The following is a 19,655-nucleotide window of genomic DNA, read 5'->3' on the forward strand; positions in this document are numbered from 1 at the left end:
GAACCATAGTTGGAACTCAAAGGAGACTGATGAATCATGATTTTCTAAATCGCAGGGAACAATCTCTGACCCTGTTGGCTCAGAATGTGGCCACTGGCCTGGCTGGGATGACCAGAGTGAAGCCCCACGCTCTCAGCGTTAACCTAGAAACCACAGCTGCTTTTGCAAAAGGCCTGCAGTTCAGAAAACTCCTCTAGGGGACCTGTTTTAGATATGAGAGATAAAAGACTGTCAACCTGATCAGAGTAGCCTGTAGCAAATGATAGTGGTGTGTGATTTTGGTCACAAATTCTGATGCAAAATTAATTTAAAATGGCAAAAAAACACTAGCCTTCCTTTATCCCAGGCCTACTAATGCACAGTTAACAGAAAACATGGTGATTTCTTGCCTTTGACTTCTAACGTGTGTGTGTGTATACTCAGTGACTCAGCTGTGTCCAGCTCTTTGTGACCCCATGGACTGTAGCCCACAAGTCTTCTCTGTCCATGAAATTTTCCAGGCAAGAATACTGGAGCGGGTTGCCATTTCCTACCCCAGGGGATCTTCCTGATTCAGAGATTGAACTTGCATCTGTTGCATCTCCCGCATTGGCCGGCAGATTCCTTACCACTCTGCCACCTGGGAAGCCCTTGGCTTCTAATACTTAGATAATATTGGCCAGCTGGCATATGTGTGTGATGCCAATCTAGTAGCTGTAATTGTTTCTAGAGAATTAAGGGAATGACTTGGCAGTGAGGGGAGGGGGCATGCATGGAATCCCTGAAAAGAGATTTTAAGAACAGAGAAAAGTTGGATTCATACAAAGTAGTCTTTCCTTAAGGAAATTATTTTATTATTAATCCTTCCTCTACTGTAAGGGCACATTGCTTATGATTTTTGAATGAACTATGTACTGTTTGTTTCCCTTAAAGCCAAAACTCTAATGATCATGGTTTAAAAATATTGGATTTTAGAGACAAGAGTCTAATCTAGTACTCAAAAGTGACAACACTTTCTGCGTACAACCTTACGGTATATCACTGTAATTTTTCTAGTCAAAACTATTTCAGAAATTAAGTAAATAATTAAAAAGGTATAATGTGTCAAAATTGAATACTTATTCGTTGGCCCAGATTATAAAGCTTCATGAAGCTGGTATTCTAACCACCTGTGTTTGGCATCTAGACTATTGTGATGAACTATCAAGCCACAGATATTTTGTGGGCAGGATAAACAAACAAATATTAGTATAAAGCAAATATTAGTATAAACTTTGAGCACATATTATAGAGTTTATAATTTGTAAATGTATGGAAATTTTAGGCAATCTTGTGATACAACTATTTTGAGTCTAATTTTATAGGTAAGGAAGCTGAAAAACATTCTGTAATCCACAGACCCAATATTGTCTTCTTAATACTGTCTCAAGACTGGTGTGTTCTGGGTCTGCCCCCAGCTTAGCTCAGCAAAGCAGAATGCCATATTTCCAGCGTGTGTTCAGGCTTTATTTGATAACATACATTAGCACAGGGGCAATAAATACATATTAACTGCAACCAGGACTGGGTATACAGTTTTTTCTGGCAGAATGTTTTTAAGACCTTTCTATAATCTGCCTCACTCTGTACTCTCATTCTACGAATAAAAATGTTCCTATATCACCGCGGGAGTAGGAGGAAGCTGGTGGGAGAAAGATCGTCTTTGGGAGATTGTACCTCATGATTTCAGTGGTTCACAGTAGTCCCCATTATTCATTGGTACAGATACTGTGGTAAAATTGGGAAGACCTTGACCTCCTAAAGTTTTCATTATTAATACTTGAAAAAGCCTGTTTTAGGAAACAACACTGATCAAATGAAGAAGGTGTGAGATTTCAAATAAGTCGCCCTCTAAATAATAGTCTTTTTCACAAAAGGCTCTCTCTCCCCTCAGGTACGGCAACATCATCGCCTCATTCTGAACTGGAAAGTACAGGTGCAATCCTCGATGACAAGGAAGATGCTTACTTCACAGAAATTCGAAATTTCATCGGGAATAGCAACCACGGCAGCCAGTCCCCCAGGAACACGGAAGAGAGGTAAAGCTGGTCTTTCCCTTTTCAAAGTCAGTGATTTCAGAAATGAGCGTTCTGAAATACCTTTCAGTGCTCATTTTTGTGACTGCTTTTCTTCTTCCACCAATGGTTGGTGTTTATTTAGTGCAGATTAAATACCAAATGTTCTTCTGAGCACTTTATGTGTATCAATTAACTTAATTACCCTAATGACCCTATGAGATAGGGACTGTAATTATGTAATTTTATCACTGAAGGAATGGTGACATTGAAGGTTAAATAACTTGCTAAATGTCACATAAGTAATAAACGAGATTTAACCTAGGCTGTCTGGTTCTATAGCCCACGATTTTAGCACCATTCTATTCTGCCTCTCTTTATAGCTAATTAGAATATTTTATCAAAACTTGGCAATTAGATGGGAAAGCCACACAGGGGTTCAGTTGAATCACTAACGAATGCTGGTTACTGTTATGTATCATATTATGTATAATGTATACATACAGTGACAGTTTTTAGTTGTTCAGTCGTGTCCACCTCTTTGCAACCATGCCCATGGACTGTAGCCTGCCAAGCTCCTATGTCCATGGATGGAATTCTTCAGGCAAGAATACTGGAGTGGGTTGTCATTCCCTTCTCTAGGGGATCTTCCCAACCCAGGATTGAACCTGGATCTCCTGCACTGCAGGCAGATTCTTTACTTTCTGAGCCACCAGGGAAGCCCCATACATACAATGTATGACTATATATATTATATGACTAGATGTATCTATATGTGTTAACATTATATGGCTGTATGTATCTATAGATATTTATACATAAAATACTTATTGTCATCCCAATATCTTTTTTGAAACCATTTGCAACTTCTTAATATTCTATCACTTCTTTATATGCTTTCAAGGGCATCCTTATTTAATTCCAGCATGTTTGTTTTGGTGGGTATAATTACACTTGTTTTTAGTGACCTGGTGCGCTGGATTCCTCTTGTCATTGTCAACATCAAGCATATATGACTTAATTGATATAGAAATAGGGCTTTTCTGGTGGCTCAGCGGTAAAGAATCTGCCTGCAATGCAGGAAATGCGGATTCCATCCCTGGGTCGGGAAGATCCCCTGGAGAAGAAAATGGTTACCCACTCCTGTATTTTTGCCTGGGAAATCCTGTGGACAGAGGAGTTTGGAAGGCTACAGTCCATGGGTCGCAAAGAGTCAGACACTACTGACAAGCTAAGCAACAAGACAACAATCTAGCATTTTATGTTTTATGTGATATTAAGGAAACATTATTTTACCCAAACTACTGGGTTTAATTTTTCTTACCTATAAGTTATAAATATCTGGCGTTGAGAACTGTGTTATTATAAATATAACTATCCAATGGCCTATTAAATTAGGATGCTGCACTAGAAATTTTAATGTAACACAAAATTAGTTAATGAAAGTTCCATTACTTTTTATCACACAAGTGTTGTTATTGTCCTCCGTGTTTGATGCTATTAAAAGTCAGAGTTAATTGTTTCAGGTAGTTTTCCATTAAGGCAGTATTAAATAAGCATTATTTCCCAAGATTATATAAAAATAAATGATAACTTCTGTTCTTTAGCTTGTATAAAAGTGTCTCTAAGGGAAGGAGGAGAGAATATCTGCTATTGCATGACTCTTCCAGCTCCTGAGAAGCCTGACAAAACTAAACTTTGTGCTGTTGGCTCTATCTGTCCCTCTGCTTGCCCGTCCGTGTGTGTGTGTGTGTGTGTGTGTGTGAGACAGAGAGAGAGAGAGAGAGGGAGGGAGAGATAGAAAGGCAGAGGTGAGGCAGATACTCAGAAGTACAAAGTTCTAAGGACAAGTAAGAAAGACAGTCATGATCTTATATTTTAATAATGATAGTTACATGATACAAATAAGAAATACCGAACAAAAAGCACCATTTGTGTTCTGAGACACCTATTCAGATTTCAAACCCTTAGTTGGAAATTTGTGAACCATAAAGCTGCAACATCTGGCTTCAACATGTCTAAACAGCATAGAAGTAAGAAGACTGAGTCATCTAACTTTTCTCCCCTCAACTCCTATCAGACTACTTTTGATGAATAATTTATCTTCTATAAATTGCCACATTTGAAGGCAAAATTAACAAATAGGTTTTCTTAATCACGTTGGCTTTGTTACGTTTGGTTTTCATCCATGCACTCTTTTGTTCTTTTACTTTTTCTTTCATTTATTTAAAAATAACAATTTCAATCCATTCAGGCCAGCAAGTTGGCAGTGTAACTGGAAACTAATAATTTATGTCTGTGCAAAACATGTTTTCATCATTCTTTGATAAAAGAGGTTAAGTGATGGATTGTATAAAAAAAACTTAATGATGATATGACTTTTTCTGGTCAAATGAATTTTTACTATGTGCCTATGTCACACCCAGGATTGTTTAATTTATGTTTTTTTGTGTGTGTGTCCTGGGAAATCTAAATATAAAATTATACTCATTTTTTTTAATGTGGGAAATTGATAGGGGTCTATTGCTGGTATCTGATTTTCCATAACCTGAAAAATAGTTACACTGTGAAAATTGTACATGACTGTAACAATAATTTAGCAGTCTTAGCAAATTTTCCGAGTTAGTAAATAGGTAGAACTATAAGATGCCAGTGTGTATGCTAACTCGCCTGTCACGCCTGACTCTTTGCAGCCCCATGGACTGTATGTAGCCTGTCAGGCTCCTGTGTCTCAGCATGGGATTCTCCAGGCAAGAATACTAGAGGGGGTTGCCATTTCCTTTTCCAGGGGATCTTCCTGGTCCAGGGATCAAACCCGCATCTGTTAAGTCTCCTGCGTTGGCAGGCGAGTTCTTTACCTCTAGGCGCCACATGGGAAGCCCACCTAGATACCTATGATTGTTTAATTTCTAACAAGTTTTCTGTACTTGGGCAAGTGCCTTAACCTCTCTGATCATATATCTTTGAAAGGAGGAAGTTAGGAGAGATTCCAAACATTTATAATTATTTTCTAAGTTTCATCTTAATCTTGCAATGAAAGAAATTCAGCTTATACATATTTTAATGTTTCCTTTAAAGCCTAAAAAGCTTATCTTCATTTTATAAACATTTTCAAATGTATTAAATGGGGACTTCTATGTTATTAAACATTTTTTATAATTAAACTTTCGAATTATATATTGCAATCCTTGCCACCACTAAAATATTACAAATGGTGTTTTAAATATAATAGGCTTCTTTTGCATCATTATATTACACATATAAGCTTCAAAAGATATTTGTACAAGGACGCTTTTATATCATTTCCCACCCCGGTGTTATGCTGGGAAACAAGGAATGTTTTTACATTCAGACTATCAAGGATGATTTGAACAAAGTACAAATAAATGAGTTCTCAATCACTTCGAAGTCTCAGGAGAGTGTTTAAGTGCTGTATACCTCCAGTGTCACCTAGAAAGAGCAAATCTGGTTGGTCCTTGGCAGCTAGTCTAACATTTTCTTTGAACTCTTAGATTCTCTTGAAGCATGCATGTTGAAGCTTTGGCTGTGTTGCTTATGGGTATGAGTTTTCCAGAAATCTGTTCTCTTGAATGGTGCATACTTACATGGTAATTAGGTAACTTTATGTAGAGAAAAACCTGTGTGTGCTTTTTATATCATATATAACAATATCATTTATCAAGCAAAGGCCTGATAAGAAATAGGAGACTAAGATTGTTTTCCCAGTTCTGCCAGAGGTTCTATTTATAATCTGAATAATCACACAATTATTTTTTTCATTTTTCTATTTGTGAGGTTACATTATTTTCCCATGGTTGCCATAGAGCATAAATGATAAAAATTTACTTGAGAATGTGGAAAACCTAAATTATTGCTAGAAAGACATAATAACTGCATGTTTTGAAATGACACCAGTAATTGAACCTGCTTCTTTTTTATGCTTTTGAAAGAATGAATGGCAGTCACTTTAAAGATGAAAAGGCTTTGGTGACCAATCAAAATTCAGACTTACTGGATGATGAAGAAGTAGAAGATGAGGTGTTGTTAGATGAGGAGGATGAAGACAATGATATTACTGGGAAAATGGGAAAGGAACCAGGGACGAGTAATTTACATGAAGGAAACCCGGAGGATGACTATGAAGACGCCAGCACCCTGGAAATGAGCTGTAAAGCATCCCCAATGAGGTGAGAAGCAAGGGTGGACCCACACAGGGTTACGATTCCTGCTGCTCTCTTCTTCCATAAGCACGCTATTCCAGGGGATAAGCAATTTGTGAGCAATGAATCGTAAAAACTGTTTGAATTAGCAAGGCATATGCAGTGGATTAATTTTAAAAGACAGAAACAAAGTGGCCATGAACATAATCTGCAGCGAATAAATACATCGATAGATGTGGAACTCTGATTAACCTGAGGAAGGAAGGGTAAATGAAAGGTTAAACAAGTACATAATCACTTATTTAGACTCTACTTATAAAACTCAAAGAAAAATAGAGCTTTTGGCATTATCTAATTTATTCAATTTATCATGTGTTATTCAAATATTATTGAGAGAAATATCACCTTATTTGCTGTATATGGAGTCTACATAGATGATAAATGTTTAAAAGGAAAACATTAGCCCAATAATTAAATTGACAGGAATATTATATTTTCATATGGATAATTGGTGCCAACTGAATATCATCATAACTGGCTTTATTTTAAATGGAGATTGTAAATGTTTGAATTCTGTCTCCACTGCATTGCTGACTTCACATGTCATTGACTTTAATTCTTTATCTCAAATATTTTCTTGCTTTAGCCATGAAAAGTCTTATAAGAAATATAGGTATAAGATAGAATATTTGTAGGTTTTTTGAAGAATCCAAGAATCGATGGAGGCTACTTTCTACTGCAAATATAATATGATGTTTGACAAGTGTATGGAATCAAATGAAAAGTGATTTGGTTGGATATCAAACTGAAAAAAAAAAAAACCCTCTGTGCTTTCCCATTGGTTCATTTTAGGTATAAAGAGGAAGAATATAAAACTGGACTTTCTGCTCTAGATCACATAAGGCACTTCACAGATAGCCTCAAAATGAGGAAAATGGAAGATAATCAATATACAGAAGCTGAGGTGTCTTCTTTCAGTGCTTCCCATGTGCCAGAGGAACTTAAACAACCGTTACACAGAAAGTCCAAGTCACAGGTACATACTTTCCTGCGGTATAGCATCCTGGTGACATTGTGCCTTTGACACCAAAGTCAGATACTCTTTGCAATGTTTAAGAATCTGAGCAGGTTCAGATGCTTTACTCAAAAGGTTCCTATCTCTGCCTATGACTGAATCCAAAATAGTCAACCACTACAGCAAGTAATATGACTGGATTCTGCATAGAAATTTCTGTGACAAACCCTGACCTCCAATAATCCACCCTTTCCTTTGCAATCACCTTACTTTTGTATAGATGGTCCATAAACATTTGATTGCACCTATTTGGAGTAGGAAATGGCAACCCACTCCAGTATTCTTGCCTGGAGAATTCCATGGACAGTACATGAAGTTGCAAACAGTTGGACACACCTAGCAACTAACACTTTCACTTCATTTGTATATGACTTCAGAATTATTTTCTAATTGCTTTATGTCTATAATTTTTGTCAAACTAATTATATTTCGATATTTTTGGAAAGTGAATTCTATCCCCTGTTTTTGTTTCTTACTGTACATAGTTAGTAGCTTCCCTTGTAGCTCAGTTGGTAAAGAATCTGCCTGTAACGCAGGAGACCCGGGTTTGATTCCTGGGTTGGGAGGATCCCCTGGAGAAGGAAATGGCAACCCACTCCAGTATTCTTGCCTGGAGAAGCCCATAGACAGAGGAGCCTGGCAAGGCTATAGTCCATGGGTTTGCAAGAGTTGGACATGACTTAGTGACTAAACCACCATACATAATTAATATACAAGTCAACTAATGAAAGAATTTAGAAATAAACTAAATTTAGGAGGGTCAGAGTTGAAATGAATTGCCAAAAGTCTATTGCCAAAATAGTACCTTAATGGCAAACCTGGAAATTAATCCTGTCAATTTTGAATGAATGAATGAATGGTACCCAAGTTTGATGGGGTTTACAGCAATCTATCAGCCCTATGGTAATCAAAATAAATCCATCTAAGGATCTATAAATATCATTGAAAAGAGCCTCAGTTCTTCTTCCACAAAAAAAGGAATCAATCCTTTCTGCTTGACATCTGCACTCAACCAGTTTGTTTATTCAGGTCCTTTTTTAAAAAAGAAAAAACAAAAAACAAAAAACTTTCTGCCGTTACCATATTTGTTGGTCACTTTGGTCTAATTGTTTGATCCTGCGTTCATTTTGGAGGTGGCCCTACATACCAAACCGTGTGACTATATTCATTACTACATTTGGAAATTTTCTGTTTGGCTGAGATGTTTTGGGCCATCTTAATAGCAAATGTGGTCATATCTCAACTAAAGTGGGAAAAACGTTATCCCACTGGGATAGTACCAATTTTAAAATATTAGTAAATTCAATAAAACATCTTAAGATGTCATGTATGGTAACAGACAAAACAAATGTTCTTTCTGAATTGAAGTGAAAGCAGCCAGCCTCATCTCTGACTAGCCTCACTTCCATGGATTTGAGAACATCACTTCACAACTATGGATACCATTTCCTCACTGTAAAGTGGGGTGAGTGGAGAAGATGTCTAAGATCCCTTCCTGCTCCATTCAATGGTGATAAAAATTAATTTTTCAATTTCTAGCATTAAAAGTAAACCAGCCAGTTTAGACATCTCATTTTCACTTGGAGACAGTCATAAGAAGTGGCTAGTGCTTTTTGGTTTTTTTAACTCTTAGTTTCCCATTTTTCCTTCCTTATTGATCAGAGAAACTGGGGAGCCAACTTTTCTTTCTTTCTTTTTTTTGAAAAAAAATTATTTTCATTATTCCAGCCCAAATTAAAAGACATTACAAGGCACAATACTGAAAATTCCTGAAACTGTCACAAGTGATAGGAAGTAAAGGGTCCTGGGAACCTAGAGATATTGGAAGTGATATATTTCAATACCAGCATTTTGATATATAAAGTCCCTGCCCAATTGGGCTAACAATTACCCTCACGAGAAATATTAGAATTTTGCAATTTTAACTTGTATTTTTATTGTTACTTTATAATGTCATATATATATATGTATATATATTTATATCAGTTTGAAAATGGTCAGGCCGGCCTTTTTGCAAACTGACTTTGTTTCATGAGACTTTATTCTTTCATTCCATTGTCACTGTCAGTTTTATGCTCAGCACTGATCCTTGTGCATGAAAATGTTTATTTCCTTTGATTACCAAAAGACAGATATTCCATATTTACCACTTTCTAGCATCTGAATAGATTCAGATGCTTTACTCAAAACTCATACATTTACTCTGCGATTTTTATAGTGATTGAATCCAAAATAGTTGACCAATACTGCAGTGGCTGCCCTCTGCATGGAATTTTCCCTGAAAAACCTATCCTACAAAAGGTAGTTTCAGGAGGCATGTATGCATGCATACCAAGTTGCTTCAATTGTGTCCAACTCTTTGCGACCCTATGGACAATAGCCCACCAGGCTCTTCTGTCTATGGGATTCTCCAGGCAAGAATACTGGAGAATTGCCATTCCCTTCTCCAGGGGATCTTCCCGACTCAGGGATCGAACCTGTGTCTCTTATGTCTCTTGCAATGGCAGGTGGGTTCTTGACCACTAGTGCCTCCTCTGATACGTGTAGTTTCAGGATGCGTGCATGTGTGCTGTGTCTCTTCAGTCGTGTCCAACTCCGTGTGACCTTGTGGACTGTAGCCCGCCAGGCTCCTCTGTCCATGGAATTATCCAGGCAAGAACACTGGAGTGGGTTGCCATGCCCTCCTTCAGGGGTAGTTTCAGGATAACAGGTATTTTTTGTATCAGGCACACTAAGCTAAACACTTTATGTAAGCTAGTGCTTGTGGTTCCTCCATTGCCATTGGAAGTAAGTTGTTATTATCCACATTTTATATGAAGGAAGTAACCTTGAAAGATTAAGCATCTTGCCCAAGGTCACACAGATAGTTGAATAGAGGCAGGATAGAAGCCAGGATTAACACTCAGGATTTCAAAATTTTCTCTCTGCTCCCTTTTCTTTTTCTGAATACCAGAATGAGTTTTGTTAAAACCATGTCAGACTAATCTTTTATCTTGATCTGTAAATGTGAGTACATAATTGGAATAAAGTTAAGTGCTCACTTCACCCATACTTTAAACCTGCAAAGGAGAAGGACTCTGTATTATTTATCCTTAACTCCCTAGGACCTAGCACAATGCCTGGCATAGAGTAGATGCTTAAGAAATATTTTTTAAACATCTGCTGAGATTTTGTAGAGGTCCAAAAGGCAAATTGCATGCAGAAAAGTCAAATGTGTACATTTAGAGCAGTGACCCAGCAAATCAAAATCAGCCTGAGAGGGCAGATTTTCTAACTGTATGCCATGATTACAGAAGAAACCACAGACCGGCCACATGTCTCAGCATGACTCCCAGAGATGAAATTCTGCTTCACAACAGAGGCATTTTGTCTTTGTTTACCGACAGTGGAATGTCTTTGGCAGGACTTTAATGATTCCACTTCAGCAGCATTTTGACAAGCAAGTTAGCAATGGATGAGACCAACAATAGCAAATCAACAGTGAAAAGTTCACTCCCAAGTCAAGACCAAACATTTCATTTGAATATTTTACTTGGCAGCAAATGGGGAGATTCTCTGAACAGTTATTTAGAATTTGACATGATAATAGGTAAGAGAGAGCACTTCCTCACAGAGCACCCCTGTAACATCTTCTGTTTGGCAGACCCTGGAGCCCAGGGGTGAGAACTTTGTTGGGTCTTGTGATTTGTTTGAGTTTTTGGTAGAACCTACTTGATCTACCTCAATTTTCAAGGTCTTTGAGTGTCAGCATTGAATATTTCAAGCTTGGAGAGGAAGTGGAGAGAGGACACTGGATTTGGGCAGATAAGCTTTTATTGATGCCTTCTTCAGTGTCTAGTTAAGTGACTTTGGGCAAGTCTTTTCACCTTCAGGGCTCAGTCATCCAGAGAAGTAGTCTGCGGCATGCTTCCTCTAGATGCTTCCACAGTGCTGTCAAGGCAGAGTTGTCTCTTATTTGTATTTTCTGTTTCAGTTGTAAGCATTCAGTAATATTTTGGGTGAGTCAAACACGTACATCAACAGTGGAAGGATGGTTATTATATTTATGGCTGGGGAGGGGGTGACTCCTGTTTCTTAATAGAGACATGATTGTCATTCTAGGTAGGATCATTAACTTTTTGTTCTGCAGACTGTGTCACTTTTGTGGCCCTGAGGCACTGAAGGCCAGCAGTAACTCCATGCCACTGTAACCCACGAGACATGTCCCGCACTTTCCCCAACACACCCATGAGGGATACTCCTTCTCAGGGTCCCGTCTCTTCCTAATGTTCACCCAAGATAGCCTTCAAATGAAAAGCAATGTTTTTCAAATGCCACTTACGGATTCTCTCCTTTCTACCCCAGGCATACGCTATGATGTTGTCATTGTCCGACAAGGAGTCCCTGCATTCTTCATCCCACAGTTCTTCCAACGTGTGGCATAGTATGGCCAGGGCTGCAGCAGAATCCAGTGCCATCCAGTCCATAAGCCACGTATGACATTCTCAAGGTTGACCGGAGTGGGACCAAGTCCAACAGTAGCATGGCTCTTTCACGTAGGACTATTTAAAAGACTGCTGAGCAGAATGCCTTAGAAACCTGAAGGGTCACTCATGTAAAGTCTGGGGACCTTAAACGGAATGATTAAAAAAGAAAAGAAAGAGAAAGAAAGAAAGAAAAGGAAACTATTTATTCTCGATATTTTGTTTTGCACAGCCAAGGCAGCTGCTGACTTCTGGAGGATCAATGCGACTTAAAGTGATTCAGTAAAAATGAAAACCTTGCTGGGCAGAAGGCGTCTTCCCATTTACCTTGCCCTTGGGAGTGGGTGAGTGAGAGGAGCAGTCGAGATGGCGGCATGAACACTCCATAGAAACTGAATTCTTTTTTTTTTTGTACCTGACACATGATTGGGAACAGTTGCTTTTAATTACAGATTTAATTTTCTTGCTTTGTTAAAGTTTTTATGTAATTTAACCCTTTGAAGACAGAAGTAGTTGAATGAAATGCACACTTGATTATTATAGAAACCGATAACAGGGAGTTTCCCATTAACTTTTGCCTTCTTTAAGTACATTGTTTAAAACTAGGGAACAAGGGTATGTGTATATTGTAAACTATGGATGTTCAAATGCTCAGAGAGGTTAAGTCAGTGAAGTAACCTGTTCATCACCAGTACCGCTGTACCACTACACTAATAGGTTTGCCAAATCCTTGTAATAACATCTTAATTTTAGACAATCATGTCACTGTTTTTCAATGTTTAATTTTTTGTGTGTGTTGCGTGTATCATGTATTTATTTGTTGGCAAACTATTGTTTGTTGATTAAAATAGCACTGTTCCATTCAGCCACTACTTTCTGACGTCCGAGGCACACCCCGTTTTGAATTGCAAGGACCAAGGTGACTCGACCTGTGTGTGGGAGTGCCAAATGGTGTTTGGCTTTTCTTAACATTCCTTTTTTTGTTGTTTTGTTTTCCTTCTTAATGAGCTAAATACGAATAGATGCAACTTAGTTTTTGTAATACTGAAATTGATTCAATTGTATAAACGATTATAATTTCTTTCATGAAAGCATGATTCTTCTGATTAAAAACTGTACCCCATATTTTATGCTGGTTGTCTGCAAGCTTGTGCGATGTTATGTTCATGTTAATCCTATTTGTAAACTGAAGTGTTCCAGACCTTATGTTAAAAGAGAGACGTAAATAACAGACTGTATTCAGTTATTTTGCCCTTTATTGAGGAACCAGATTTGTTTTCTTTTTGTTTGTAATCTCATTTTGAAATAATCGGCGAGTTGAGGTACTTTCTTCCAATGCTTTGTACAATATAAACTGTTATGCCTTTCAGTGCATTACTATGGGAGGAGCAACTAAAAAATAAAGACTTACAAAAATGGTTATTTTTCCCACAGTGTTGTATTTTCCCTTCTCATGCAATTTTCGTTTCCCTTTGGGATCCAGTGATTTAAAGATACGCCGTCTGGGACTTTGATGCCCTAACAGATACATGGAATGTAGAGCATGTGTGTATAGACATTTGAGATGAAAGATAGCCCTTGGCCCATGGGGAATTGGACTCTCTTCCACTCATTGCTCTAAACTTTCCCCACGTGGTGCAAAGTCAGGGCTCAGGTGCAATAGTACAGGGTCCTTAGGATCACCCCACGTCTGCAGCACCCATTTTAGTTAGGACAGAGCAACCTAGTTTTTTCTTCTTTATTTTACGTAGTACATGCCAAAAGGCGTTCTGTGCTTATTTTTGTTTTTAATTACCCAAATATTGTTAACTGATTCACAGGAGGATGGGGACCCTTTAAATTTTCAATGATCATTTTAAGTCTTCGTTCACATGCAAAATATCATTTTTTTCATAATTAGAATCAGAGGGTATATATGATTTTGAGTTTTCTTTCTTTACTCCCACCAAAAAATTCACTGCATATTGCTACAAATTCTTCAAAATAATCACTTAGCAGTTTCTCCATTTTCCACTGGTTTGACCTCCTACAATTTCTTTAACCATTTCACTTCTGTTGAAAATTTAGGTTTTCTGCTTTTCACTAGTGTAAGCAATGGTATTTTAATTTTCATGGGGGTAATTGTTTCTATGTGTTCATATATGTATGCACAGGTTTGAACCGTGATGAGTGGTAGTTCCATATTATAAATTCTCTATTGGAGGAGCCATTGTGAATATTTTTTGAACCTTAAATATAACGCCAGTTGTTTGAGAATGTGGCTTTTCAACCAGGCCAACTGTAGAGGTTTTAACAAGGTCTGCAGATTAAACAAGTATGACACATAGAAGTAGATCCAGACTAATTTCCCTGTTTGTTTATTTATTCATTCTTAGCCAAATTGCCAGATATGGAGAAACTTCCTACATCCTTTCTAAATGTCAGTAGTATAAGAATTAAATACGGCGGGGAGGGGATAAATATTGCTTTTTAAATAGAAAGTGGGCACGGGAAGTATTCAGAAAATATACTAAAACTATAAATCTGGGCTACACAGAAAGAGAAGAAGAATCTAGTGTTTGAGACATAAGAACAACACATTCAAGAAAGTGGAGACTGGGAATGTGTTACGCATTTCTCTTTGTTTTAAAGAAAATACCTATAAATTCTGAAGCTGTTTGAATGTTCTCAACACTAATGAATTCTTGTTAGATTCTGAACATGACATTTCAGTTGTTTGCTAATGTTTAGCCCCTCCAAATTCTAAAGAGGTTTCCAAGCCTCACATTTCTGCTTTCTTTTACATTCATCTCGCCAGCAGTCCTGCACCACACGGCCCTGTGGGGAGACCATGAGATGTGGTGGAGACAATGTTGGATTTGGAAGGTCAAGACCTGAGTTTGAGTTCTGGTTCCATTCCTTTAGTGGCTTTGAGGTCTTAGGCAAGTCATATAGCTTTCAAAATCTCATCTGTGAAACCAGAGTAATAATACCTGCTTCTCCTGCTACTGTACTGGGTTTCTGTGGATGTTGAAAATCAAAATATATTTTTAGAAATATTTGGGAAAAGTTGAATACATGCAGGCTCTTCATAATTTTTATGGTGGTAGTTAAGAGAATAGAATGTGCATCTGTGTGTGTGTTTATACACATACACAAACACTATACTAAGAAAAAGTTTTTAGAATATAACAGAAATCTAGAGTATACAAAAGTGGATATGGACCTTCTTTGGAAAAACTGTATTGAAATATAGTTGATTTGCAATGTTGTGTTAGTTTCAAGTGTATAGCAAAGAGATTCAGTTATACATATATATATGTGTGTGTGTGTGTGTGTGTGTATGTATGTGTGTGTGTGTGTGTAATATTGTTTACATTTTAAGTCACATCCAACTCTTGTGACCCCATGGAGTATAACCTGCCAGACTCCTCTGTCCATGGGATTTCACAGCAAAAATACTGGAATGGGTTGCCATTGCCTTCTCCAAGGCATCTTCCTGATTCAGGGATGGAACCCATATCTCCTGCATTGGCAGGCATATTCTTTAACCACTGAACCACTAAGGAAGCCTATATATATATATATAGGCTATATAGGCTATATTATATATATATAGGAAGCCTATATATATATATATATATTTATATAAATATATATACATGTTCCTTTCCAGATTTTTTTCCCTTTCAGGTTATTACAAAATATTGAGTATACTTTTCTGTGCTATACAGTAGGTCCTTGTTGGTTAGCTACTTTATATATAGTAGTGTGTGTCTGTTAATCCCAAACTCCTTATCATGTTTCTTGAATAATATGTAGCTTTGAAAAATAAAGAAAACTCAGCCCTTTGAGAACATGAGCCATCCAGTCTAATTGCTGTGTGCTCTCCAAAAATTCAAGGACAGTTAAGAAAACACATTCAAAGAATAAGCACGCACATACTTTTATTTTCAGATAATGACCATCAACCAAACATTATTTTTTTATACAGAATAAATAAAATGAGCTATTCATTTTTAAAACTGTTACGCCAGTGTCATGCTAGGAATGTGTACATCCATTAGCTCCATTAATCATCACAGTAGTCCTGCCTGCAGGAAGTATTATTCCTGGTTCACAGACGAGGAAACTGGAGCTTAGAGAGTTTTAGAGCCTATTCCACTGCCACCCTGCTGGGAACTGGCTGGCGGAGAATCCATAGGTGCCAGGCTCTTTAGCCCGCACTTAGTCAAGCATCTCAGACCTCCTGGTTCAGGAGCAACTGAAGAAGTCCAAAAAGGTCTGTTCCAGACCAAGGCTATGTGCCAAGAGAGGCACATGTCTAACAAGGCTATGTCTCCAAACCAAGAGAGTAAGGTTCTTGGAGATTCAAATATGCCCCAGAGACATTTAGGCATCTGAGTCTTGACTGTGAAGAGTTTGAAAGGTAAGTGCCAAACAGTGGTTCCCAGGCTTTTTCTACTCAGGTTATTTCAAGTCAGAACCATAACACTTGACCTCTTAAAAGATCTTAAATGCTTCCTTAATAAGAGGAAGGTCTGAGTCATTTTGTTTGCATATTTTTAACAGGTATCTTGAATGTCTTCCTTATCCCTTTTCAAACAAAAATTTACTCCAAACTTAACATTTGAAATTATTAACATGACACAAGTTAAGCCCTTTCTAAAATAGTTAGCAGACTCATTGTGAGAGAAAGCAAAAGTGAAGGTAAGTAGAGTTGATAGTGTACTTATTTCATGTTCTCCAGGTTCAAAGAATTATTAATGGAAGGGTTATAGGGAGAAGTGGGATGACTGGAAAAAAAACACAAACTAATAGTCTGGGTCCAGAAGACCCAAACAGAGTTTAGAGAGCCAACCAGCTCTTCCCTCAAGAGACTTTGGTTAGTATCTAATTGTTCATTATAGTCTGCATAACTCATTTATGAGTACAAGAGACTCTTCTTGGTGCAACATTTAGAAAATGATTAAAATATTTATAAAAAGGAACGTAGAATGGAAACCATAAAAAAATCCAGAAAATAAAAAGTGCTGGCAAGAGTGGAGAAACGGGAAACTTTGTGCACTGTTGTTGGAAATGTCAGAAAAGGCAATGGCACCCCACTCCAGTACTCTTGCCTGGAAAATCCCATGGGCGGAGGAGCCTGGTTGGCTGCAGTCCATGGGGTCGCTAAGAGTCGGAAACGACTGAGCGACTTCACTTTCACTTTTCACTTTCATGCATTGGAGAAGGAAATGGCAACCCACTCCAGTGTTCTTGCCTGGAGAATCCCAGGGACGGGGGAGCCTGGTGGGCTGCCGTCTGTGGAATCGCATGAGTTGTACACGACTGAAGCGACTTAGCAGCAGCAGCAGTTGAGAATGTGAAATGGTACAGCTACTATGGAAAATGGCATGGTAATTTTTTTAAATATTAAAAAGAGAACTACCATATGATCTAGCAATTCCATTCCTGGGTATACATCCAAAAGGAAAGCAGAATTTCAAAGAAATTCACTCCATTAATGTTCATAGCAGCATTATTCACAATAGCCAAGAAGTAGAAGAAACTCAGGTGTCCATTGATGAATGAGTTAGACAAACAAAACATGTAGTATACAAACCATGGATGTGGAGGAAATGGCAACCCATTCCAGTATTCTTGTCTGGAAAGTCCCATGGACAGAGGAGCTTAGCAAACTACAGTCCATGGGGATGCAACGAGTTGGACTGGACTGAGCAACTGACCATGCATGCACAAACAATGGAATATTAGCCTTAAAATGCAGAAAGAAAATTCTGATACATGCTCCAACATGGTTAAACTTTGAGGACATTATATTAAGTGAACTAAGCTAGTAACAAGAAGATTAATACTGTGATTCCACTTGTATGAGGTACCTGGAATTAGTCAAATTCATAGAGCTAAAACTAGAATAGTAGTTGCCAGTGACTGGAGCTCTGAGGAATGGGGATTGCTTGTTTAATGAGTATAGAATTTCAATTTTGCAAGATGAAAAGAGTTCTGGAGGGGACTTCCCTGCGGTCCAGTGGTTAAGACTCTGTATTTCCAGTTCAGGGGGTGCAGGTTTGATCCCTGATCAGGAAACTAAGATACTAGCCACCTGCCACATGGCCTAAAAAGAGAGGAAAAAAGCGGGGAAGGTCCTGGACATTTGTTTGCACAACAGTGTGAATGCGCTCACCACTACTGAATTGTACACTTAATATGATTAAGATGATAAATTTTGTGTTATATATGTTTTTACCTAAAGAAACCTGAGCACTGAAGAATTGATGCTTTTGAACTGTGGTGTTGGAGAAGACTCTTGAGAGTCCCTTGGACTGCAAGGAGATCCAACCAGTCCATCCTAAAGGAGATCAGTCCTGGGTGATCATTGGAAGGAGTGATGTTGAAGCTGAAACTCAAATACTTTGGCCACCTGATGCAAAGAGCTGACTCATTTGAAAAGACCCTGATGCCAGGAAAGACTGAGGGCAGGAGGAGAAGGGGACAACAGAGGATGAGATGGTTGGATGGCATCACTGACTCAATGGACATGGGTTTAGGTAGACTCCGGGAGTTGGTGATGGACAGGGAGGCCTGGCACGCTGCGGTTCATGGGGTCGCAAAGAACCGGGCATGACTGAGTGACTCAACTGAACTGAACTGAAAGTAAAAGAAAAAAGAAATAATGCAATACCTCTCTATATGGTTCCTTAAGGTGAAAGAACCTAATTCTATTCAACTCAAACAGAAATGAATTACCAGGTGCATATTAGAGAGCTCATAACAATTGAAGGGAAAGCTGGGGACCCAGGCCTAGAACATAACCCAGAACTAGTGGGTAGCCAAGCTGCAAGCCATAGGCAGCCTCTTAGGCTGCTATCATCAAGATGAATTATCAACTACCATTATGTTCAACTTTTTCTTTTTTTGACCACTTTGGGTCTAGATTAAAATTCTAGAGAGAGAGCATGAAAATGGCTCTACTTAAAATCCTACTTGATTAAGATCACCATTAAACTCATCCAAAAGTATGGGACAGAAAAGGCTAGTCCCCATATAGCCAGAAGAGAACCCTCCCAAACAAGTGAGAATCAATTATGGATGTCGAAAACAACAAGTATCCACACCATCTGAATGACAGGAGAACTAACAAACATGTAAAGGCTAATATTTTCAGTGTAGGACAGAGTTTGGAAATGTCAAGGGTAATCAGAGGTGTAACATGATAGTACATGCAAAACTAGAACGGTTCCCAAAAACAGAGGGCTTACAATCCTCAAAGGAATAACTGCTTCAGTGAATTCTTGAAGTAAGGATTGTTGTAATATTTTTTTAAGTGCTTCAACTGTGACTTCTACTGATGACTGTAGTGCCAAAACTGGCAATAAAACTGTAGCCCAAGTAGTCACGTGTTACCCAGAATAAAATTGAATTATTCCTAAAAGTATTTTTGCTTACTTCTTTAGGGCACATGCAATAATCATGGTGAGTAAGCAACTAAAGCATTTGTCTGAATCAAAAGCATTCAGAAAGCCAATGTCCAGAAAGGAAAGCTGAAACCACTCTAAATATTTAAAGCAGAGAGAGACCGAAGGCAAAGGATTTCATACAAAAGCACTGGAGGGGCTGAAGGGAAGGATGTAAACCAGAGACCAGGAAGTGGCTGGTGACCCTCACTATGGAGCTGTGAAACCAGGGCTCTGCAGGTAGGATCACTGTTTCTGCTGTCTTCTCATCTCCCACCAGTGCCTTCCATTCATATATCTGGAAACCAGCTTGGGAAGAGAGTCTGGGGAGTGAAGTTTTCAAGCACCCTTTCCCAGTGATACAGATAAATACTGGGAAAGGTGCTGAGTATCAACAGACCGTGTCAGGCATAAGGCCAAACTACACGTACTAGTTTAAGTGGGAAAATCCTCCAATATTTCCCACTATTTTTAGAATGCATATCAAG

The 19,655-nt window shown here is 38.2% G+C and overlaps 1 protein-coding gene across 12 annotated transcripts in view; it reads left to right on the forward strand.

Moving 5' to 3' along the window:
* MECOM (MDS1 and EVI1 complex locus) overlaps positions 1-13,151 on the forward strand; it is a 607,963-nt gene extending 594,812 nt beyond the window's left edge. For 11 of the 12 annotated variants that reach the window (XM_043473791.1, XM_043473792.1, XM_043473793.1 and 8 more), the window contains 4 exons: positions 1,913-2,057; positions 5,984-6,220; positions 7,046-7,229; positions 11,613-13,151. In XM_043473791.1, coding sequence (XP_043329726.1) covers positions 1,913-2,057; positions 5,984-6,220; positions 7,046-7,229; positions 11,613-11,747 — 701 coding nt within the window. In that variant the 3' untranslated portion in view covers positions 11,748-13,151. The remainder of the gene's footprint in view (positions 1-1,912; positions 2,058-5,983; positions 6,221-7,045; positions 7,230-11,612) is intronic. The other variant, XM_043473798.1, reaches the window with a different exon arrangement.
* The last annotated feature ends 6,504 nt before the right edge of the window (positions 13,152-19,655 follow it).

Source organism: Cervus canadensis, chromosome 7, assembly GCF_019320065.1.
Source record: "Cervus canadensis isolate Bull #8, Minnesota chromosome 7, ASM1932006v1, whole genome shotgun sequence".
NCBI classification, from domain to species: Eukaryota; Metazoa; Chordata; class Mammalia; order Artiodactyla; family Cervidae; genus Cervus; species Cervus canadensis.